At 57.7% G+C, this 22,488-nt stretch overlaps 1 protein-coding gene and 1 long non-coding RNA gene across 7 annotated transcripts; one reads left to right on the forward strand and one right to left on the reverse strand.

Annotated features, from left to right (window-relative positions):
- Window positions 1-1,367: 1,367 nt before the first annotated feature.
- Window positions 1,368-21,386, forward strand: SH3TC2 (SH3 domain and tetratricopeptide repeats 2). 6 transcript variants are annotated; one of them, XM_064387707.1, is made up of 20 exons: window positions 1,368-1,430; window positions 1,531-2,258; window positions 3,956-4,344; window positions 5,849-6,034; window positions 7,510-7,614; window positions 7,829-7,956; window positions 8,356-8,461; window positions 8,753-8,896; window positions 8,996-9,197; window positions 9,649-9,722; window positions 10,441-10,636; window positions 11,077-11,213; window positions 11,621-11,662; window positions 11,928-13,637; window positions 13,732-13,912; window positions 15,419-15,569; window positions 16,030-16,152; window positions 16,601-16,751; window positions 17,894-18,090; window positions 18,307-21,386. In XM_064387707.1, exons 3-20 carry the CDS (start codon window positions 4,218-4,220, stop codon window positions 18,496-18,498), a joined length of 4,152 nt encoding a protein of 1,383 aa, XP_064243777.1. In that variant the 5' UTR covers window positions 1,368-1,430; window positions 1,531-2,258; window positions 3,956-4,217; the 3' UTR covers window positions 18,499-21,386. The 6 variants fall into 6 exon arrangements, with proteins under 6 accessions (XP_064243777.1, XP_064243778.1, XP_064243776.1 ...); XM_064387708.1 differs by lacking the exons at window positions 1,368-1,430; window positions 1,531-2,258; window positions 3,956-4,344 and adding an exon at window positions 4,968-5,061; XM_064387706.1 differs by lacking the exons at window positions 1,368-1,430; window positions 1,531-2,258; window positions 3,956-4,344 and having other exon boundaries at window positions 5,452-5,980.
- LOC135280017 (uncharacterized) lies at window positions 6,502-12,743 on the reverse strand. Its single transcript, XR_010347116.1, has 4 exons — window positions 12,482-12,743; window positions 11,844-12,354; window positions 7,676-10,870; window positions 6,502-7,273 (listed from the first exon to the last, which is right to left on the reverse strand). It is a non-coding gene; the product is annotated as an uncharacterized LOC135280017 (long non-coding RNA).
- Window positions 21,387-22,488: the final 1,102 nt, after the last annotated feature.

The raw sequence follows: 22,488 nt of genomic DNA on the forward strand, positions 1-22,488 counted from the left end.
CAATCGCGTTTTTCCGGGCTGGGATGCGGTGCAGCGGTTCCTGCTGCCATCTAATGGCTCTGACAATTAACGCCCGGCAGGAAGGGCCGGGCTGCAGCCGGCGCTGCTGAGTCCCTGAGCTCTCCCGGGGGCTGCAGGGGGCCACACCGAGCCCAAAACACGGCACGATGTCCCTGAGGGGACACTGGGCACAGAGGGAAGGCAGGGACAGACATTCCTATTGCGAAGTTCAGGACAAGCTCCTTAGGGATGATGGGATGGTGCTTCTGGTGCCAGCAGCTCTGCCCTTCCTGGGCAGGGTGAGTGCCCCTCCCACCCTGAAATGCAGGGATATGGGAATATCCCGAACTGCAAGGAGCCACAGGATCAGCAGTGCAGCTCCTCACCCTGCACAGCCCCAAAATCCCACCCCGGGATCCCTGCTGTCCAAACCCTCCTGGAGCTCTGGCAGCCTCAGGACTGTGCCCATCCCTGGGCAGTGCCAGCACTCTGCCTCTGGTCCTCCCTTCCTCCTTGCCATGCCTCATCCATGCTCTCACTGCCCTGGCTCTGTGTGGGGACACTCTGGAGGCTGCCCTGGCTGGTGGCACTGATGGTGACAGGCAGGAGCAGGGAGGGTTCCTGGGATTCACACCCAATGCCAGGGAGGAGACCTCAAACCACAGCTCCTGCTGTGGCAAGGGCTCCAGACCCACACGGATCCATCCAGCACACACACACAGAGCCAGCTTTCCCATTTTCCAGTTTTGCAGTTTTCCAGGAGGGTTCATTTCCTCCCCTGGCTGAAAACAATGCAAGAGGAGCAGGACTCAGCATTTCTGAACATTGAAGCGCTGAGTTCAGCTCAGTTCAGCCCCAGAGCCCTCTTAACCCTTTAGCTGTGGGATGGAGCAGAATTCCCAGGGCAGCAGCAGCAGCTCTGCATTGCCTCGTGTTGAGAGAAGTCGGAAAGGGCTTGGAGGTGGAAGAAAATTCCCGAGGAGGAATTTTCTCTCCATCAGTGAGGAGAAAGATCTGAGAGCCAGGCCAGCCTGGCTGCACTCAGAGACTGGCCACACCAGTTTGGCAGTGAAAGCCTTGAGATTTCCGTGTGCCCTCAGCCACGCATGAACCCCCCCTTCCCCAGTGCCCCACTGCCAAAAAACCTGGGAAAATGCTGTCCCAAGGCCAGCCAGCCCTGGGGATGGAGGTACACGAGGCCGGTTCTCCAGGTGAGCAGCCCCAGGCATCCTGGATTCTTGGAAAACCTGGAGAGGGCGGGTGCTTATCGCTGCTCTGTGCCCGTTTGCACAGGGTGACAGCAAAAGCAGAGCTCTGGAATGAGGAAATGTCCCCGAGGAATTGTCCCCTGTGCTCCTGCCAGCTCCCAGCCCTCCCCCACTGCGATTCCAGCGGCAGGGAAGGAAAGCTCTGCTCCATCTCGCACCAAAGTGGGTGCCCCCACCCCTACCAGAGGATCAAACCATCAACCAAGAGTTTCTTTGGCCTCAAACAAAACCTTTCATCTTTTTTGTTTGCTTTTTCCTCCAGCGAAGCCGGGTCTGGGCTGACTTCCTCTGCTTTCAGGTTCAGTGTGAAATAACGAGCTGAAAAGCCACGAGGCTCCGTTTTTGAACCTGCCAAGGGATGGCCGACTTCAGAAGGAGCAGAAACGCCGGGAAAGCTCGGCGTTAACCATTTCATCGTTTCCAAGAGGAAAAAACCTCCGTGTGACTCCCTCTGCGGCGGACTTTAGCACAAATCCTGCTGTGCCCACAGATCCCCTGTTCCGTGCGCCTGTATTTGCGTTTTGCCGGGGAGGAAGGGGGGTCGGAGCTGGGATTCCCCAGGGAATGCCTCTCCCGGGATTCTGCTGCCGGGATTCTGCCAGCAGGACACAGGTGAGGCCGGGAGAGGCTGCTCCTGCCAGGAGCGGGCACACGGTGCCCATGAGAGCCTCCCTGGCACCGATTCGTGCCGAGCTGGGCCAAGGAGGCGCCCGGCAATTCCGGGAGCCGGCGGTGCCGCGTTTCTAACCCAGCCCTGGGTAACTCATTGACCTCTGCTGGGAAGCGGAGGTTCCCAGGATGATAAGGAGCCCTTGGAAGGAATTCCTTCCCTCGTGTGAGGGAGTGGCAGCGCCGGGCACGCTCGCAAACACGTCCGCAGCCCCGGCAGCTCCATCCCGGCGGCTCCGAGGGCTGGAATCGCGTGCGGGGCTCCGAGGGGCTGGGATTTCATGCCGGAGCTCTCCCGGAGGGAAGCGGAGCTGGCAGCAGGTCAGTAGAGCCGCTCTGTGTCCCCGGGGCTGTCCCCTGCCCTTTGTCCCAGCCGGGTGCTGGTGAAGGTGCCTGGAGCGATCCAGCGCCTCTGGAATTCCAGGCTGGGTGCGGAGTTTGGGACTTTGCCCCTGGGTCAGGGGCTCGGGGATGGAGTTTGGGAACTGACCGGAGAAATGGGCTTGGGAAAGGGGGTTTGGGGCTGGGTGGCAGCCCCCAGAGCTCTGTCCCCCAGCCGAGGGTGCCCGCACTGCCCCTCTCTCTCACCCCGTTCCGTGCCCAGGGCAGGGCAGCGTGGCTGGCACCGGGGTTGCAGAGGGAGCAGAGCCCCTGGAGAGCGGGCACAGGCAGAGAACCCCCTCTAGAACAGGCTGAGATCCCAGCAGATATTCCAAACCTATCCCTGGCTTTTCCAGGGAGGCCAGGCTGCAGCAGCAGCAGCAGGGGGGGCTCTCCAGGGGACAGCCAGGATTTCTTGGGAAGCAGAGGGGTAGGAAGTGGAGTGAGAGGTTTTCAGCTTGCTGGCCAAAAGGCAAATTCCAGCTCAGGCCAAACAGGAGGTGACACCTTTGCTTGTACAGGGATGGGTTTGGTTGCTAAGTTGTCAAGGTAGACTTAAAAACAAAAAGACATTTCACAACCACAAAGGAAGACATTTGTGTTTAAAAAAATTTAAAAGCCCCATTTTGTTGATTAAAAAAAAAAATAATTCCCCCGTGTAGAAGAAATTGATGCTAGCTGATGAGCAGGAGCTGCTGAAACCAAGAATCTTCTGAGGAGAGCAAAAAGCTTTGTTTAAAAACACTGCCCTGCTCGAGCTCTGAGCACCTGGACAGCACGGGCCTGGAGCAGCAACACCTCTTGTGTAAAGGTGTGCCTGAATCCATCACAAAATTCCATCGGTGTGCCCTGAGCACAGCCAGGCTGCATTCCCCCCTGACTCTGCACCTTCAGAGCAGCCCTGGGTCGGCTGGGGAGGTTTTAGCTGTGGAAATTCCCAGGGTTGGTGAACAAGGACCTGGCTACTCCCCTTCCTGCAGCCCTGGGTGCACAGCCCTGGGGCTCAGGAGGAGGATGGAGGGGATGCTCCCTTGTCCAAGCACTCCTGGCATTTGGGGATCTGGATCAGGAATCCCCACTCCTGCTCTGACAGTGTGCCCTGAGCTGCTCCCAGTGCAGCCCTCCCTGCAGAGGTTTGGTCTGGCTTTCCTTTGGTGTGGAAGCTGCCAGCCAGCCCCATGCCAGGTGGGTTCCATCCTGCCACTCCCACAGCCGGGCACTCCTCAGGCTTTGCTTTAGGGGCACTGCAGCTGTGCCAGGCATGGGAATCTGTCTGGTGAGAAATTCCCTCTCTGGGTCATGGAATCACAGACATCACCAGCTCTGGGTTAAACAGGACTTTAAAATTTACCTCTGTTCATGGGCAGGAACACCTTCCACTGCACCAGTGTGCTCAAAGCCTCTTCCAGCCTGGCCTTAATCACTCCCTGGATTAATTATTCCCTGCTCTGGAGGAGTCCAAGGCACTGCCATGGCTTGGGATGCAGTCTGGGACAGCCAGCAATGCTCCTGGAGCAGCCCCAGCACACAAATCCTGCAGTGGTGGCACTGCCTGGTTGCTGGAGTAAAACCCATCCCTGAAACCCCTCCCAGCCTGCAAGCTCTCTCCCTAAACCCTTGTGGGTTTTATTTTGCAGGGGCTGTGCCGCTGTTGCCCAGAGATGCTCTGCAGACCCCCCACAGCACAGTGAGCCCTCCCAGCCACCCCAAACCCCAACCCTGAGGGTGGGGAAGCTCTGAGGACCTGAGTGAGGAGGGAATGAGGCTCACCTTCATCCTGGGATGCCCAAGGGATCCTGCAGGGCAGCCAGCCCCTCCCCGCTGCTGTTGGAGCTGGCATTTGGGCAGTGCTGCCCGCGGAGCAGAGCTGCAGAGCTCACCTGGCTGTAGCTGGCAGAGATGCCCGTGGTGCTGCCAGCTGCCCCCGCAGTGATGCGGGAGCAGCAGCGGGCAGGAAGGAGGTGCAGGATCCCGGCCAGCCCCGCATGGAGGACGCTGGGTGGGCCCCAGCTGGACATCCCCGCAGGTGAGGAGCAGCTCTGCCTCTGCAGCCGGGCGAGATCAGCTTGGAGGGAGCAGCTGGGAGTGCTGGGGCAGGCTTGGCACAGCGAGGGATGCCGAGGAGGAATGGCAGGAATGTGCCGTGTGGGATGGGCACTGCCCTCCCCGAGGCAGAGCGCAGAAAAGGAGGCTCAGGAGGGACCTGGTGGCTCTGCACAGCTCCTGACAGGAGGGGACACCAGGGGGGTTGGGCTGTGCTCCAGGGAACAGGGACAGGAGCAGAGAAAACCATCCCAAATTGCCCCAGGGAGGGTTTGGGTTGGATATCAGGGGAAATCTCTCCATGGAAAGGCTTGGCAAGCACTGGCACTGCCCGTCCAGGACACGGCGGAGTCCCCATTTATAAAACACATGTGTGGCACTTAGGGACATGTTTTAGTGCTGGCCTTGGCAGCATTGGGTATGTGACCAGACCTGATGCCCTTAAAGGCCTTTCCAAACCTGAGTGCTGCAGTGGCTCCATCCCCAGCCCTTCCCGTGCCCGTGCCCGCCGCCCCCGCCGTGGCAGTGCCCGCTCAAAGGGGACATTGTGCATTGTGGCCGTGCCCAGCCGCGGTGCCGGGCGGGCAGCGAGCAGCCCTGCCTGTGCCAGCCCTCTGCCAGCCCTCTGCTGGTGTCCCTGCACACATGGGCTGCTGCCTGGGGACCCCCTGGCACCCGGACCTGGCGCTGGGATGCACAGGTAAGGTGCCCGTGGGGCTGCAGAACTCCTGCCATGGGATGGGACCCTTGGGGACACCCTGGCACTGGGCACTGAGCACTTTTCTTTCCTCTGGGATGGCTCCTGGTGCTCTCTCCTCTTGATTGGGGTGTGTAGGGAGTGAGGCAGGGCATTTTGGCCGGGGAGGGCACAGGATGACTCGGGGGTTGGTTTGTTCCCATGCTGTTGGCGTTTCCCCTCCCTGCCCAGGAGCCCTCCAAGCACAGCCCCTGTGCTGCTGGCATCCCCCAAGGCACCATTCCCGTTCCAGTGTGTCCCAGTGAGCTGGAGGAGGGACGTGGCACAGGGCCAGCCACTGTGGCCACGTGTGGCCCAGCATGGCCAGGGCCAGGAGGTGCCCTGAGCACCCAGCCCTGGAGCCAGGAGTGCAGCCCCGAGTGCTGGGACCTGCCCTGGCTGGGGCTGGAGCTCTTTCCTGCCCACTGACACAAAATATTTTGGCACTGAGGAGGTCAGTGAGTCACTGGCACGGCTGGGAACAGCTCCCCAGCTGCACTTTCAATTGGTCTCTTGAAAAAAAAAAAAAAAAAGCTCCCAGTTCCCTTTCTGAGGCTGGCTCAAATGAAAATAAACACTGAGAGCAAGCAGAGTGAGCCCTGGCTCCGGGGAGCCATGGACAGGCTCTGCCCTGCTGCTGGCACAGGTGGCACGAGCAGTGTCCCACCTGCCACGTCCCAGGGACACCTCTCAGGCTGGGAGAGTCTTGCCAGGGATCCAGACCCCTCTGCCCCCGCTCCGTGTTCCCCAGGTGAGGAGTGTGAGTCCTGCTGGCCCCCCTGCCCCGAGCTCCTGCCCCCTGGGGACCGCCTGCACCGCCGGGGACAATGGTGGAGGGACACGAGCACGGCACCGGGGACACGGCCCCAGGACATGGCACCAGGTACCCAACAACAGGGAATGGCAGCGGGGACACGGCCCCAGGACATGGCACCAGGTACCCATCCACAGGGAATGGCAGTGGGGACACATCCACAGGGAATGGCACCAGGGACATGTCCACAAGGAATGGCACCAGGGACACGTCCCCGGGGAATGGCACCAGGAAAACATCCACAGGGAATGGCAGCGGGGACACGGCCCCAGGACATGGCACCAGGTACCCAACAACAGGGAATGGCATCAGGGACACATCCCCATGAATGGCACCAGGGACCCATCTCCATCCTGAGGGAATGGCATCAGGGACACATACCCAGGGCATGGCATCAGTTACCCAACCACAGGGAATGGCACCAGGTACCCATCCACAGGGAATGGTATCAGGGACACAACCCCAGGGCATGGCACTGGTGCCCACCCCCATCCCCAGGTCATGGCACTGATGCCCACCCCCAGGCCCTGCCAGGCTCTGCTGGGCACAGAGAGGCGAGGAGGGCAGCGGTGAGTGCAGCAATGGCCAGAGCCAGCTCAGATTTGGTTCTGCCTCCCTTCACTTCCCCTTCTCTGTTTCCTCATGTGGGGGGCATGGAGCTGGCACATGAAACGTAAAGACTTTGTTCAATGTAGACTCTTTTCTTTCAAAGCAAAACTTATTCATGGCCTGTCCAGCCTTGGGCTGTTCTTTTCTACTTGCTAGCTCTACATGAGAATTCTATTTCTCGAAATAAGAATTCTATTTCTGCATGCAAATACCAATTTATTTGAGTGACTGGAAAGGTAGCTCAGTGAAAAGAGCTGTAGAACAGAGTTCTGGTCAAAGAAGTGACTTTAAAAAGCTGCTGCACATTCCACATCCCCAGGTACATGTTGATGTTACAAATCCTGTCTGATTAATGACAAAAATTGGGGTTTAATCTGGTTATCCCTCCACTGCCAGTGCAGCTGTGGAAGAGCAGGGCTGGAGTTGTGTGTGCCTCAGCTTTCATTAACATAATTAGCAGCTCAGGTTGCAGGCCCTGAATCCTTTATGGCAATAGCTGATGGTGTGTGGAGCAGGGAGAATGCTGCTTGGATTTTGGATACCCAGCAGAGCAGGCAGGGGAGACAATCTCATTTTGATTTTCAAATTTTTGAACAAAGACGTTTGCAAGGTCTTGGCTCTCCTGTGCTGGGGAGTTGAGGCCTCCTCCAAAAAAATCTATGTTGGTGATTCACTCATTTAGCAGATCTGCCCATCTGAGGGTCTTGCCAGGAGAAAGGAGGGAAATCCCCTCACTCCAGAGCCACTCCAGCCCTGGAAAAAAAAACAAAAACAAAAACAAAAAAAACCAACATCAGGAGAATGATGGAATTAGACCCCATCACTCCCATGGATCTGCCCAACCTTGAGCATGACTCCAGGGTGGTTCCAGAGTCCCACAGTCCCAGCCAGACGTGCAGGGCTGTGCTCCCAGGACTCTCAGCTGAGGCAGGGCATCCAAGAGCTCTGCCACAGCACTCCCAGCAGCTCTGCTGTTCTCTCCTCTCCAGGTAAGGCTGGGCTGGCAGAGCAGAGCAGCCCCGCTCCCGAGGCAGGACACAGCCCCCCGGAGCCCTCGGTGGTGCTGCTGGCTCCCAGGGACAGCTTTCCCCCAGGTAAGGAGCTCCTGGAGCATCCCACAGATTTCCTGGCTCCCCGCGGTGCCTCGGGTCTCACCTGGTGCCTGAAGGATGAGCACGGGCTGTGCTCGTGTTGTGTGAGCACCACAGCCAGGCTGGGGGCTCTGGTGGCCCTGGCAGGGTGGCAGGGGTGGCTCTGGGTGCCACGGAGCTCCTCCTCCCCTTTCATCCTGCTCTTCTCCCTTCCAAGAGCTCTCGCTCTCCTTCTCCGTGGAGAGCCGCTCCTGCCGCTGCCGCAACGCCCGGCTCCAGGAGGCTGCCAGGAAGAAGCTGTGGGCTCTGGAGAGCGATGACAGAGGTGTCTGTGCCCTGTTCAAGGTACAAACCCCGAGCTGGCATGCTGCCGTGCTCCTGGAATGCTGGGAGGTGTGCTGGGGTGCCAATCCCAGCTGAGGAGTTCCTCCAAGGCCACTGCAGGGGACTCTGGAGGGGACTGGAATGATGGGGAAGATGAACTGATGGTAGGTGAGAGGCAAAGCTGGGCCTTGTGTTGTTTTGGGGGATCTGAGCCTAAACAGCCAGGAATTCCCAGGGCTGGGATCACCAAATCCACGTCCCTGCTGGAGGGGACAGCTCTGGACAGACACAGAGCTCTCAGGCTGGGTTTTATACAAACAAATCCCAGCTACAGAGAGGATGCCTGGACTGCACTCTCCTTCCCTGCTGGATTTCAAGGCTCCAGGAGTGTCCCTTGATGCTGCTTTGTCCCCTGTGCAGGAGCTGTCAGCCAGGCTGGTCTGCACGCAGGCACACGAGGATCGCTTCCTCCTCACCTTCAAAACCCTGGAGGAAGTCTGGAAGTTTTCCACCTATCTGACCTTAGGTAATGTTTCCAAGGTCTGAGCAGGCAGTGTGAGAAGGGTTTTTGGAGAAGGCATGGCCTGACACTACAGAACTGCAATGTTCAGGCCGGACAGTGAGAAATGAATTAGAAAACTTTGCACTCTGTTGTTAATGAAATGTCTGTTTGCATCAGTGAGAATCAGGAGGATTCTTTTTGGGAAATTTTGGAGACAAAATTAGAAGCTTTTGCCTGGCATTTGGAAATCCCCAAGACCCCTCCTGCTGCCCAGGGAAGGAGGTGCTGATGCTGCTGCCCCTCTTGGCTCCTCAGGGTACGTGGGGACCTGCCTGGAGCAGCTGCTCTTTGCCCAGGAGTTCTGGCTGGACTGTGCCCTGGTGGAGGACACAGAGATCAGGGTCACCGTGGATGAGGAGCACCTGGCCACCATCTACATGGATCTGCTCCTCCAGGAAGGTGTGATGGGAATGCACACGGGGGAATTCCTGAAAATCCTGCGGCAGGGCTGGGCTGCAGCCCCTGGTGCACTGATCCCACCTCTGACTCTCTCTGCAGGGAACTTTTTCTGCAGGGCAGTGCCTGGCGTCTGCAAGCTGGAGCAGGAGGGAGAGGAGGGTCTGCAGCTCTGCAGGAACGAGCTGATCCACGTGAAGAGTGTTGGACAGGATTCCAAATGGGAAGGGATGTCCCTGCTGACAGGGCAGCGAGGCGTGGTGCCCGGGACTGCTCTGGAGCCCATACCTCACCCCTTTTACCAGTAAGTGGTGAATGAAAGGGCTCAGAGCAGGATTCTTTCCTGATCCTGATGCATGACTGGTACCAAGGCTGGCTGGGAAACTCCTCTTGTCTTTGGCAAAGGGCAAGAGCCTCACAATTCCATGAGGATATTTCCAGGAGGATCCACGTTAGGCATAAAGGCTGGAATCAGTGCAGGTGCATTGGGACACAGCAAGGACATGCTCCTACTTCAGATGTGGTTTTTGTAAGATATTGATTGAGGTCATACATGAGGTTATCTCTGATTAACAGATGAAGAAGTGGCAGAAAAAAAAAATCAGGCAATGCCAGCCAAAGTGGAACTTAATGTTTGTCACCTGGCTGAGCCTTTTACTTGGAGAAAGATGGCAAATTTATCGTGCTCTTCCCCTGTGGTGTGACACCATCCCTGAGGTCAGGAGTGCTCACTGAGGGTCCCTTTTGCCTTGCAGGTGGTTCCTGAGGAATTATTCTGTGAGCTTTGGCCTCTCCCAGGAGATCAGCGGGACGAGCTCTCGGGCCATTGGTGAGTGACACCTGTGCAAGGCACTGTCCCAGGGCTGGGCACAAAACCTGGGTTTGCCCACAAATGGCCACAAATCCATCTGTTCTTCTGGGCCTGACCCCCCTACAGGGGCTCTGAGGGAATGCTGCACCTCTGGACTCTCTGGAATGCAGATCAGAACTTGCAAAGCACGTTCTGAGGAGCAGAGAGAGCTGCTGGTGACACCCTCCTGCCACTGGCTTTTCCCTGTCCTACTTCAATTTTATGTTTCTTTTCATTCTTTGAGAGTGAGGTTTCAAATCATGAGGTTCCCACCTTGTGCTCACATGAAACCTGTGTCCACCACCCAGCCCTTAACCCAGTCCAGTCCAGTTTAGAGCAAGCTGGGCACAGGAGGTCCCTGCAGGTGTGACTTTGTCATGTAGGGATGGACGTTTGCACTGTCCAAGGTTTCACTCCTGGCAGAGTTGACATAGGGCAGTGTCTGTAAAAATTCATATTTCCAGTCACCTCCCAGGCTGCAGCTCACAGAGGGGTGGAGTTTATCCATCCCTCTTTTATTTTGTATTATAACCCACTTCTCAAGGAGAAAAGGCAGAGAGCTGAGCCCAAGATCACAATAAATCTTACGGGAGAGAGGGGCAGCCCTCTCCAGCCCTCTCCCTGCCCAGGTCTTTTCCAGGGAGGAGGTTTTAGCAGGGATCCCACTGAAATTCCCTTTTTTGCCTTGGTTTCCCAGTCAGAGGCAGGTGCATCGCCACCAAGGACCACAGAGGAGCAGCGTGGGATGAGCTGAGCTTCTCCAAAGGAGATCCCATAGAAATCATTGGGTTCTTCATCCCTGGGCTGCCCTGGTTTGTGGGCAAATCCCTCAGCACCAGGAGCATTGGCTTCGTTCCCACCCAACACGTAAATCCCGAGGCTTGCGAACCTCTGTGAGTTTATTTAAATTAAATTATGGAGAAAAGGGAGGGGAGGCTCCAAATCCCACCTCAAGGCTGTGTGAGAGCCCAGGGCAGGTGACTCCCTTTGCAGGACCTTTACAGAGGGTGGGTTTGAGGTGTGAGCAGAAGCTTTGGCGTCCCTTCCTCTGGCACCTTTCTGTTCCTTCATGGAGAATGTGGATGGGGAAGGTGTCCAGAATCCTGTGTTCATCTGCAACACAACTTCTGTGGTGGGAGGAAGAGAAGGCATGGGGAAACTTCTCATCCCATCCCATCCCATCCCATCCCATCCCATCCCATCCCATCCCATCCCATCCCATCCCATCCCATCCCATCCCATCCCATCCCATCCCATCCCATCCCACCCCAGAGGCCAGCTGCAGTGTCAGGGGCTGGGGACACGCTGACTCTTCTCTCCTGCCCCACCCCAGGGGAAAGGGCTTTGTTTTTCTGAGCGAAGAGGAGAAGTCCCCGGTGCTGCACATCCCCTGCAATGGTGACGAGCAGCACTTTGCCACCCTCCTGGGGGAGCTGGCACACACTGACATCACCTCTGTGTACAGGCTGGGTGAGTGTCCCCTCCCCTCACATCCCAGCCCCTGCACCCCCAGGGAGAGCTGGGCAGGCCTGGAGAGCCCCAAGGTCATGGGGGTGCAGTGGAGGCAACTTCTGGGGTGGAGGCAGCACAAACCCGTGCTCAGCCTGGTGATGGAGGCCGAGGTGTCCCCAGGAGGTGACCCTGCCATGCTGGACTCTGTGGGGACATTCTCTGCTGCCAGGGCAGCTCCTGAGCTGGGATTCACCCTGGCAGACCCTGCTCTCCACTGAGCCTGGCCTGCAGCACCAGGGTTGGGGTTTCTGGGGGCTCTCACTATCTCTGTTCTGGTTGGGTGGCTCTGGGACTTCAGCTGGTTTCTGCACATTGACACTGACCAAGGATTTGGGGTTTTGTTTTCTGTTTGTCTCTCTGTACAGCTGGGTTTGAACCCACAGCCATGTTCCCACAAGTGCCACCAGGTGAGTACGAGGAGGCGACAGAGGGGAGGCTTTGGTGATGGCTTCTGAGGGTGAATTTGTGCAGGAGGAAACATCAGAGAATGGTTTGGGTAGGGAGGAACATTAAAGGTCATCCAGCCCACCCTCTGCCATGGTCAGGGACACCTTCCACTGTCCCAGGTTTCTCCAAGCCCTGCCCAACCTGGCCTTGGACACTTCCAGGGGTGGGGCAGCCACAGGGAAGGATTTCTTCCTGATCCCACTGTGATTTCCCTTTCCCTTCCAGAGGTTGCTCTCCATGGCAGTACAGAAATGCAGGTGCTCCAGTCTTGGGAGGAGATCAATGACTGGGCAACCAGCAGCACCTCCGAGCTGTCCAGCCCAGGCAGTGAAACAGCCCCTGCCACACTGGAAGATGTTCTCCTGGAGAAGCTGGATGACTTGGATTATCCCAAATTCTTCATCGACCTCAACGCTGGCCACATGGAGGATGCTGATGTCTTTGACCCCATATTGACCTTCCTCAACCAAGACAGTTTCGTGCCCAGCTTCCAAAGCTTTTATGATCTCAGCTTTTCCTTTCTCCACTCCACTTTTTATGGTTTCTCTGATGAGGATGAACTGGTCCTGTACCTCGAGACTTCCCGGAACTGGGCCAAGAGGACTCGTTCCGTTTGGGCTCACGTCAGGCTCTGTTTCCTCTTGGGGAAGCTCTGCATCAAAAAGGTCAAGTTCTCCCAGGCCCGGGTGTACTTTGAGGAGGCCATGAGTGTCCTGGACAGGGGCTTTGGGGACCTGCCCCTGCTGGCAGCGCTGCACGGGAGCCTCGCCTCCATCTACCTGAAGCAGAACATGAAGCACAAGTTCTCCTCCCTGCTGGGGAAGACGGTGACCCTGCTGGTGTGCCTGCCTGGCCGCTCCTTCAGCTCGGAGAACGAGCTGGAGCTCCTCACCTACATCCTGAGGGAATCCATCGCCGTGGGCAACGCTCCGCTGGAGGCCCGCATCTGCTTCCTCATCGTCAAGCTCTTCCTGCAGCTGGGCAGGACCGAGGAGGTGCTGCCCTTTCTGGAGCACCTCCAGTGTCTCAGCACCACCTGGCTCAGCCCGGGCACCCGTGCTGGGCCCCTGGATGCCGCTGCCACCTTGGGCTACCTCTATGACAAGAAGTGCCTGCCGAACATCGCGCTGGCCTCCGTCAGGTCCTTCGTTCCCAGCAGCGCCAAGGGGACGCCGACCCCCATCTGGCGAGCTGGCTTCATCCTCCAAAATGCTTCCAAACTCCTGGGGGGGAAGCAGCAGCTGGGCAGGAGCAGCATCCCAGCCCTGGCTTGCCTGTACCTCAGGCAAGCGCTGCAGTTCTGCTGCGAGAGCAGGGCCGTGCCCATGCAGCGGACGCTCTGCGCCATCCTGTCCAGGACGTACCTCCAGCACGGGCTGCTGGACGGGGCTGTCCCTTACGCAGCCAGGGCTGCAGCCCTGGGCAGGCTGCTGGGCGAGGAGGAGGCTTTTGAGTCCTCGCTGTCCCTGGCGTGGCTGTACCTCCTGCAGCGGCGGCCGGGCCCGGCCGGGCCCGTCCTGCGGCAGCTGCGGCGCTGGCTGCGCGGCGCGGCCTGCGAGACGCCGCGCGGGGCCCTGCACAACCTGCTGGCCGTGGCCCTCGGCGCCCAGGGCCGCGTCCAGGAGGCCGCCGAGAACTTCCTGAGGGCCCTGCACAAGGCCAAGGAGGCGGGGAGCAGGAGGAACCAGGCCGTGTCCCTGGCCAACCTGGGCCAGCTGAGCCTGTCGTGCGGGGCCGCCCAGCTGGCCGAGCTGTACCTGCTGTGGTCGGTGCGGCTCTACGCCGAGCTCCAGGGCCACCAGGAGCTGGACACGGAGCTGGCACAGGTGCTGCTGTGGCTGGCACAGGCCATGGTGGACAGGCAGAGGATGGGAGATGCCAAGCTGTGCTATGAACTGGCGCTGGGGTTTGCCCTGAGGTGGCAGAACCTGAGGAGTGAGTATGGAAGGGAGCCGGGCAGTGCTTGACCATGCCATGTCCCCAACGCTGTCCCCTGAGCTGTCCTTCTCCCTTTCCCCGTGCCACACAGGTCAGCTGCACGTCACGGAGCGTCTGTGCCATTTCTACAGCAGCGTGTGCCCCGACCTGCGAGCCTGCATCACCTACCACGAGCACTGGGCGTCCCTGGCACGGCAGCTGCAGGACAGGGAGCTGGAGGCCAGTGCCAGGCAGGCCCTCAGCCGGCTCTACCAGGCTTTGGGCACCCCTGAGTGAGTGCCTGGGCTGTGGGATGCTGCCAGAGTGCAGCGGCTTTCCTGGGGTGTCCCTGGAGCAGGGTGGGAAGGGCTGTGGTGGTGGCTCCATCTGCCCCACGGTTCAGGTTCTGGGATTTATGAGCTGTCACTGTGCTCTGAGAGGGAGCAGCTCAATGTCAACCAGAGCTGGGCAAGTGTTGTCCCAGACAGAGCTGGAGTGTGGCCAGACAGTTTTCCAGGACACATCCAGGCTTCAACAGAGTGACAGGGAATTCATTGCTTCCTCTGGAAGCTTATCCCAATGATTAATCACCACTCCCCAGCAAGAACAGGCTCCTTATCTGCTCTTTGAGTAAGGCTGGTTTCAGCTCCAGCTGCCGAGGCTGCCCTTCCTATATCTGCTGTGACATTGTCCCCAGGGAGGGACTAAAGACACAGAAGAGGTGCTTAAAATTCAGTATCAGCTCACCTTTAATCCCTGCCTAACACTGCCTGGGAGAGGAGAGGAGAGGAGAGGAGAGGAGAGGAGAGGAGAGGAGAGGAGAGGAGAGGAGAGGAGAGGAGAGGAGAGGAGAGGAGAGGAGAGGAGAGGAGAGGAGAGGAGAGGAGAGGAGAGGAGAGGAGAGGAGAGGAGAGGAGAGGAGAGGAGAGGAGAGGAGAGGAGAGGAGAGGAGAGGAGAGGAGAGGAGAGGAGAGGAGGAGGCTGGGACAGGCCACAGACCTTGAAGGCAATCAGATCAAAGAGTGGAGAGCCAGTTGCCAGTCCCAGCAGGACAGATGGGCAGGGCTGTCCCCAGCTGGGTGTTCACCTCCCCAGCCAGGTCACGGTGAGTGCAGGGGGAAGGTATTTAGGGAGCAGATGCCTGTCATGTGAACAGTGCTATTTAGGATCACAAAGCACCCCATTCCCGGGCTCCCAGGACAGCTGGGGCCTGCTTGCCAGGACAGACACCAAGCAAACAAAGTGCCCTGGACACTGCTGGCTCTTCCTTCCCCACAGCTGAGTCCATGTCCAGCCCTCTGGCTCATCCCACTGCCTGGCTCTGTGTCCTCCAGTGACCAGGGGCTGCAAAAGGGGCCTGGACATGTAGCCAGAGATCTCACAAGCGACAAACTCCAGGCAAAGGTGTGGGTTTGGGACATGTAGGTACAAGCATTCCCTGCCTGTGCTCCCATGTGGAGCTGGGAGTGACTTTGGGATCAGTTTAGGGAGGCAAATTGGGTTTGGAGGTGACCTGGATGAAGCCCTCTTAATCCCACAGCGGTGAGGAGCAGCCTGAGTGGGACCACTGGTGTCCTGAATCGTCCTAAGGTGGCCAAATGCCCATTAAACCTGAGCATTAAAGCGTGGAGATGTCCATGATCCTACCAGGACACCTTGCTCAGAGCTGACCACCTCCTTTTGTCCCCAGCTTTTGGTAACTACAGGAGGAGAGGGCAGGGGGTCAGTGCCATGGGGAGGTGGCCTGGGCACAGCTCTGTGACTCCTCTGAGGTGGCTTTTTGCCTGTTGCCATCACAGGGCTTTGAGACAATCCCTGGACTGCACCAAGCAGAGCCTGAGGATCTTCATCGACCTCGAGGAGGTTGTGAAGGCAGCAGAGGCCTGGCTGCAGGCAGGAAAACTCTACTATCTTCTGCAGGAGGATGAGCTGGTGGAAATGTACTTCCAGGTATGGGGGAGGTGGCTGGAGCTGTGCCATGCATTCCCTTCACAGCCTTTTGGGGCTGGGAAACCTGGAAGGGAAACTTCTGAGCACTGTGAAGCTGCTGCTGGAAGGAGGAGCTCTTGCCTTGCCCTCAGGCACTGGATTTCCTCTCTTTCTTTCCATCCACTGAGTTAGAGGATTTTGGGGTGAAAAGAAGTGAATTCATTGAGTCAGAAAGTGATGTGGGAGTGCCAAAAGAAGCTGGAGGTGCCAAGTGGGCAGTTCCCATTGAAATATCTATAAATAAGGGATAAGTGCCAGGGAAGTCCTTGGAGTTGAAGACTTCTGGCACCTCTCCATCTCCAGCATTATTTTATCTGCTAAACCGCTAAGTAGAAGAGCAGCTCCTGAAACCTGGGATTTATTTAATCACACCACTGCCTCTGCCTTTCCAAGTGCCACTCCAGCCCCTTTTTCCTTGCAGGCAGCCATCCAGACTGCTCTGAAAGGGGACAACTTCTCCTTGGCCATGGATCTCTATGAGAAAGCAGGTGACACCTTCTTCAACGGCAGCCGGAGCAGGGCCCGGGCAGTGGAGTTTTACAGGGTATGGAGCCCTCTGAGCACTTCTGTCCCTGTGTCCCCACAGCGTGGGGCTGGGGGGGCTTTGCCCCAAGGATGGAGGGTGGAGAGGGATGGGGTGAGGGTGCCAGAGTGGGAGGCTTGGAGCACAGGTTTGCGAAAAAACCCCAGAGATCATTTGGGGTTGGGAATGGGCTCCTTCCATTACAAATCCTGGTGGTGTTGAGTGTGAGCTGGTCACTCCCGGGTACACCCAGTCAGAATTCCAGGCACCCAAGGAAGGGCAGGGATGTGAGGCTCAGGCTTTGAGAGCCACTGGGATTTAAAACTCATTCCAAAGGGAAAGAAGGGACTAAAACCTAAACCTGCAGTGCCCATCCCCAGCCTCGGTCCCTGTCCTGCTGCTCTGCCACCCCTCCCAGGCAGTGCTGATCCTCCAGGAACCCCCTGAACTCGCCATTCTCTCTCCTCAGGGAGGAGCTGTGCCCTTGGCCAGGAAACTCAAGGCCACCCAGACAGAGCTGCGGCTGTTCAACAAGCTGGCAGAGCTGCAGATCAGCCTGCAGGGCTACGAGAAGGCTCTGGAGTTTGCCACGCTGGCAGCCAGGCTCAGCCTCAGGGTCGGTGAGTGATTTACACCAAAAGTTACTGGGAATTACTGGGCAGTGGGTGATTTTTTGGGGGAGACACTGAATCTTGTGGATGAGAACAAGATCCGTGTGAAAAGGGGATCTCCTGCTTTCCTGACACTGCTGGACCTGCTCTTACCCAAAGTCATGACAGCTTTTTAAGGCCATTTCCCCTTTTTTTCAGCTGTGTGACAGCCGAGGGTTTTTGTTACCCCAGAGCACAGGAAGTCTGGTGAAAGCACAGGACTCAGCACTTCCTCTCTGCCCTGGTTCTGCTAAAAACTTCACCCGTTCCCAGAAATAGTTTGGATGGGCAAAATGCCAACTTAAATATCTGGGATGTGACCAATCTTACACCAGCCCCTTCCAGCACCCAAAAAAATCCCCTGGCTGAATGATGCTCCTGTCCAGCTGTGCCATCAACCACCCTGCCCATGGCTCTGCTTTCTCTCAGAGGTACCCATGCCCCCAGGCTGCTGAGAAGATACACCCAGAGTGGCTCCGCAGGGATGGATTGAGCTGGATCAGCAACTTTCCCAGGGGATCCATGGCAGGAGCTGGTTGATCCCACCTCTCTCTTTGCCAGGCGATCAGCTGCAGGAGCTGGTTGATCCCACCCCTCTCTTTCCCAGGGGATCAGCTGCAGGAGCTGGTTGATCCCACCCCTCTCTTTCCCAGGGGATCAGCTGCAGGAGCTGGTTGATCCCATATTTTTCTTTCCCAGGGGATCAGCTGCAGGAGCTGGTTGATCCCACCCCTCTCTTTGCCAGGGGATCAGCTGCAGGAGCTGGTTGATCCCATATTTTTCTTTCCCAGGGGATCAGCTGCAGGAGCTGGTTGATCCCACCTCTCTCTTTCCCAGGGGATCAGCTGCAGGAGCTGGTTGATCCCATATTTTTCTTTCCCAGGGGATCAGCTGCAGGAGCTGGTTGATCCCACCCCTCTCTTTCCCAGGGGATCAGCTGCAGGAGCTGGTTGATCCCACCCCTCTCTTTCCCAGGGGATCAGCTGCAGGAGCTGGTTGATCCCACCCCTCTCTTTCCCAGGGGATCAGCTGCAGGAGCTGGTTGATCCCACCTCTCTCTTTCCCAGGGGATCAGCTGCAGGAGCTGGTTGATCCCATATTTTCTTTCCCAGGGGATCAGCTGCAGGAGCTGGTTGCCTTCCACCGCCTGGCCACAGCCTATGACCTGCTGCACATGCACGAGATGGCCGAGGATTGCTACCTGAAGACGCTGGCCATGCGTCCCCCCGTGCTGCAGAGCTCAGCAGAGGCCCTGTACTACTGCAAGGTCTACTGGCACCTGGGCAACCTGGCCCTGCACAAGCTGAAGGTGAGAAAGGAGCCCTGCCACGGTGCTGTGGCTTGGATGGAGAGCTGAGGGTGGAGGTCACATCTTCTGCTTTTGAATGGGGGAATGGTGCTGGCACTCAGCTCCATTGCAGTGAAATTGGTGTCCCTGGATCCTGCCTGGGCCCCCAGGCCCTGCTCCAGATCCCCCCTACCCCGTGAGCTCCTTCCTAACTCTTGTCCCGTGTTTTCTGCTCAGGATGAACAGGATGCAGCCTCCTACTTCCTGCTGGCCCTCGCCGCAGCCACCGAGCTGGGAGACCAGGAGCTGCAAGCCCTGCTCCGTGCCAAGCTGGGTGCCATCCCCAGAGCCCCAGGGGCACCTGAGGGCACTCCAGGCTGTGCCACCGCCCGGCCCCGGTGGCTGAGCGAAGGTGGCCACGTGGTGTGACCCTTGTGCCACCCTGAGGACACCAGTGGAGCCATCCAGCAGCGCCGTGCAAGGTCCGTGTGCCCTCCAGGAGACTCCTGCACCACGTCCTGAGGGGCTGGAAGGGTTTGGGCTCCTCCTCCCAAGCACTTGGGACCCTGCCCATGTTTTTCAGGAGCAGGGCTGTGCCCAGAGCGGAGGTGGCACAGCCAGGGCAGGGCGAGGCCCAGCAGTGGTGCTGGAGCTGGGGGTGCAGCAGGGCTGAGCTCCGGGGGGGTTCAGGAGTGCCCTGCCCGGGATGGGGATGGGGAGTGCTGCCATGTGCCCGTCCCCCCAGCTCCCCACACCTTGCAGCAGCTCAGCCCAAACGTGTGGAATGGCAGCTCCTTTATTTACACCTGGTTTTTATCCTCGTCTGCCCCACGAGTCTGTGAGGGCAGCTCTGCCAAGCCCCTCTCCTGTAAAAAAAAAGCTTTTGGCAGTGAGGGACAGAATTAGGGAAGTGAGGAGCAATAAAGGGGGTGGTCCAGCCTTATGGGGGGCAGAAAAAACTGCTCAGGGGGAGGCAGAGCCCACCCTGACCCCAGCCCTGCCGCCCAGCCTGGAGCAGGAGCACAGAACGGGGAGCTGCTGGAGTCCCCATCCCGAAGGTGTCCAAATGCAGAAGTGGCATTTGGGGACACGGTTATTGCCGGGGCGATGGTCGGGCTCGATGACCTTGGAGGGATTTCCCAGCCCGAGCGGCTCTCCCGGGCACGGGCAGGATGCTCAGCTCTGCTCTCAGCCACCAGAGAGCAATAAATGCCCATTTTTACAGCGGGAGCGGCTTCCCTGCAAACCCGAGCCCGGCACAGGGAAGAAGGAGAGCTGTTCCCAGCTGATTGCTTTGGCAACCAGTGGCCATGTGGGCTTCACAGCCAGACCCCTCTCCCAGCTCCTCCAGCTCCCTGCCCCTGCTGCCCTGCCTGGCGTTGTTAAATGCACAATATTTATTTCCCCCCTGCTCTCTACAAAAGCTGAATTCAGCTTCCCCTCGCAGTCCCTTCCAGGGGTTTGTCACAGGGGCAATGGTTATTTACTGCTTGTTTCCCGAGCATTCCTGCGCTGCTGCCTCACAGCCAGCCCGGGGCAGGGGGATCTCCATCCTGGGGGGAGCCCAGGCGGCTCAGGGCTCCCCAAAACCTCCCTGCCCACCTGATCTCTGCAGCTGCTCGGTGCCCACCATGCCAGGGCAGGATGCTTTCTGCAGTTTTTCACTCAGTTCTCCTTTTTCTTTTGGTCTAGATGGTCTGTAAAGGACCATTCCGACCCCTTAACGTGCTCTGGATCCTTTCACACGTGGAGAAAAGTCACATCTTTGTGGCAGGAGGAAGGTGGACAGCTGGAAATCAGGGTGTGGAGAGGAGCTGGGATGGCTCTGGAAGCCCTGAGGGCTTTGTGTAAGCACACAGGCTCAGTGTCTGAGCTGGCCTGACCCAGCCCAGCCCCAGGAGTCAGAGATGTTCTGATCCAGGGACTCTGGAGCTGCTTTGGAGCCAAATGTGTCCTTAAATCACAGCAAAACAAATTTGTGGTGCCTGTATGGGGAAAAAGTCTTCCTCCTTGGGAGCATCCTGTAAAATATCATTTTCTCTGTTCCTCCCCTGCCTGCTCCCACATGCTGTGATGCAGGAGAGCTCAGGCTGGCCAGGGCTAATTAAAATTCACAATACAGTGAAATTTAAAGCTGTTGTTCATGTGCACCAAGGAAAGATGAGGATATTCCATCCCTCCAGGCACCAGTTTTGTGGGCAGAGAAATCCGGGGACTTTGTGGCAGAGGAGGTCACCAGGTGGTGGCTCAGCTCCTGCAGCTCCTGTCCTCCCCCTGCCCAGGATGGGGACACTGTCCCTCCTTCCTGGGACACTGCAGGAGGGATGCCCCTGAGGGCTGCAGAGCCTGGCCAGGGCTGTGCTGCTGCTCCAGGAGAAGGCTCTGGGAAGAGAAGGAATGTGGGCACACAGGAATTATCCTGCAGAAAGCATCGACCACCAGCGTCCTGCTCCCTCAGGCAGAAATAGGGGAAAGGGAAGGGGTGGATCAAATCTCCTCTGACACCAGCGGTGCCCTGGCGTGTGACTCCTGCCCCAGCCACATGTGACTGCCTGTTCCATGCCCAGGCCAGGAGTTTTCCTTCCTCCCTGCAGCCAGAGAGGCTGGAAATAGGCCTGGAGGGAGCCACGTGCAGCAGCACGTGCTGCTCAGAGCAGCTCCTTCCTCCCAGCACTTCCAGAAGCTGCAGGGACACCCCTGCTTTGGATTTGGTGCCCCAGTCCTTCCCCAGTTTGGCCTTCCAGGCACCAGCACCCCCAGTCCTGGCACTGGGGTCCCTGTGTTTGTTTGATGCCTCAGGGGGCCGTTTAAGGCCTGGAGTAACGAGGAGCTGCATTTCTCTCCCATATGTTCATTCTTGGACAGTGGAAATACCACGACAGGAATAATCCTTGCATCATCTGAGCTCTGGTGTGAGCCTCCCGTGGAATGGGGAGAAAGGAAATGCTGATAATGGAAATACAGATATGGACAGAGAGCTGGATTTGTTTGGATTTTCGTGGAAATGACTTGTTTCTGCAGAAATACAGCACCCAACAATAACTGCTGTTATCAGCAGACATTTTTTCATCATTCCCACAGTGGTGCAAACTGGGCTGGATGAGAGACCTGGCGTGGAGGAGCAGCGAGGCTGAGGCAGAGATAAACCCAGAGCTCAGCTTATCTCAGAGCTGGCTGCTCCTCTCTGGGCAGCATCTCCTGCTGTTGCCTGGCTCAGTAATGAGGAGTTGGTAAACACCAGCTGTTCTGCTGAGCAGAGCTGGGGGGAGTGTGTAAACTGGGTAATTTAGATTAAAAATCATTTATTTGCACTGCAACCTGCTTGTTCAGTGATAATTGGGCTCATAAATATGTATGGAGGAGGAGGAGCAGGGGCTGAGGGAGAGCCAGGAGTCACCAAGTGTGGCTGCAGGGGCTTGAATAAACTCTCCATCTGTGCCCTGGGGGAAAACACCTGGAACAGGCCTGGGATTCCTGCAGTGCTCTGGGCCTGCCCTGAGAGCTCACCCTGCTCCTGGGACAGGGGAGAAGGGGCAGAGGGGCAGCAGGGAAGTGACTCTGGATGGGGAATAGAGAGGCCAGATGTAAAAATAGTTCCCAGCAGGGATTTGAACCTCCTCGTGCTGAGGTGGCATCAGGCAGGGGGCACTCCTGGAGCTGCCACCTCTGCTGGCACTGCCCACAGTCACCCGAGTGTCCCTGGCACTCCCCACCTGGGATGGGCATTTCCAGGGAGAGCATCCCTGTGGGCATGGAGAGGGCAGGGAGAGCCAGCTGCTAAAGATGGGGCACTTCTTTAACCCCTTTAACCCCTTCTTTAACCTTCTAAAACATCTTTTCCAAGCATCCAGCTGGTGAAACCCCACGTGCCAGTGCCAGGGACATGAACGTGGCTCTGCTGGGTGCCAGGGGATGGTGACAGCTCCCTGCTCCTGCCTTGTCCTGGGTTAGGAGGTGCCAGGGTGAACTGGGGGGTCCAGGGAAGCTGCTCAGAGCTCCTGTGGGCTGCCAGGAGTGGCAGCTCCTCACAGAGGGAAAGAGGCAGGAAAAGAGCAGGAAACAGGTAGGAAACTTGGAGGAAAAAGGAAGAAAACTGGGAGAAAACAGGTGGAAAACAGGTGGGAAACAGGCAGGAAACAGAGAGGGAAACTGGGAGGAAATAGGCAGGAAAACTGTCAAGAAAAAAGGCAGGAAAACTGGGAGGAAAACTGGGAGAAAACAGGTGGGAAACAGGCGGGAAACAGAGAGGGAAACAGGGAGGAAACTGAGAGGAAATAGGCAGGAAAACTGTCAGGAAAACTGGGCGAAAACAGGTGGGAAACACACAGGAAACACACAGGAAACAGAGAGGAAAACTGGGAGGAAATAGGCAGGAAAACTGGCAGGAAAAAGGCAGGAAAAAGGCAGGAAAACTGGGAG

Source organism: Passer domesticus, chromosome 13, assembly GCF_036417665.1.
Source record: "Passer domesticus isolate bPasDom1 chromosome 13, bPasDom1.hap1, whole genome shotgun sequence".
NCBI lineage: Eukaryota > Metazoa > Chordata > Aves > Passeriformes > Passeridae > Passer > Passer domesticus.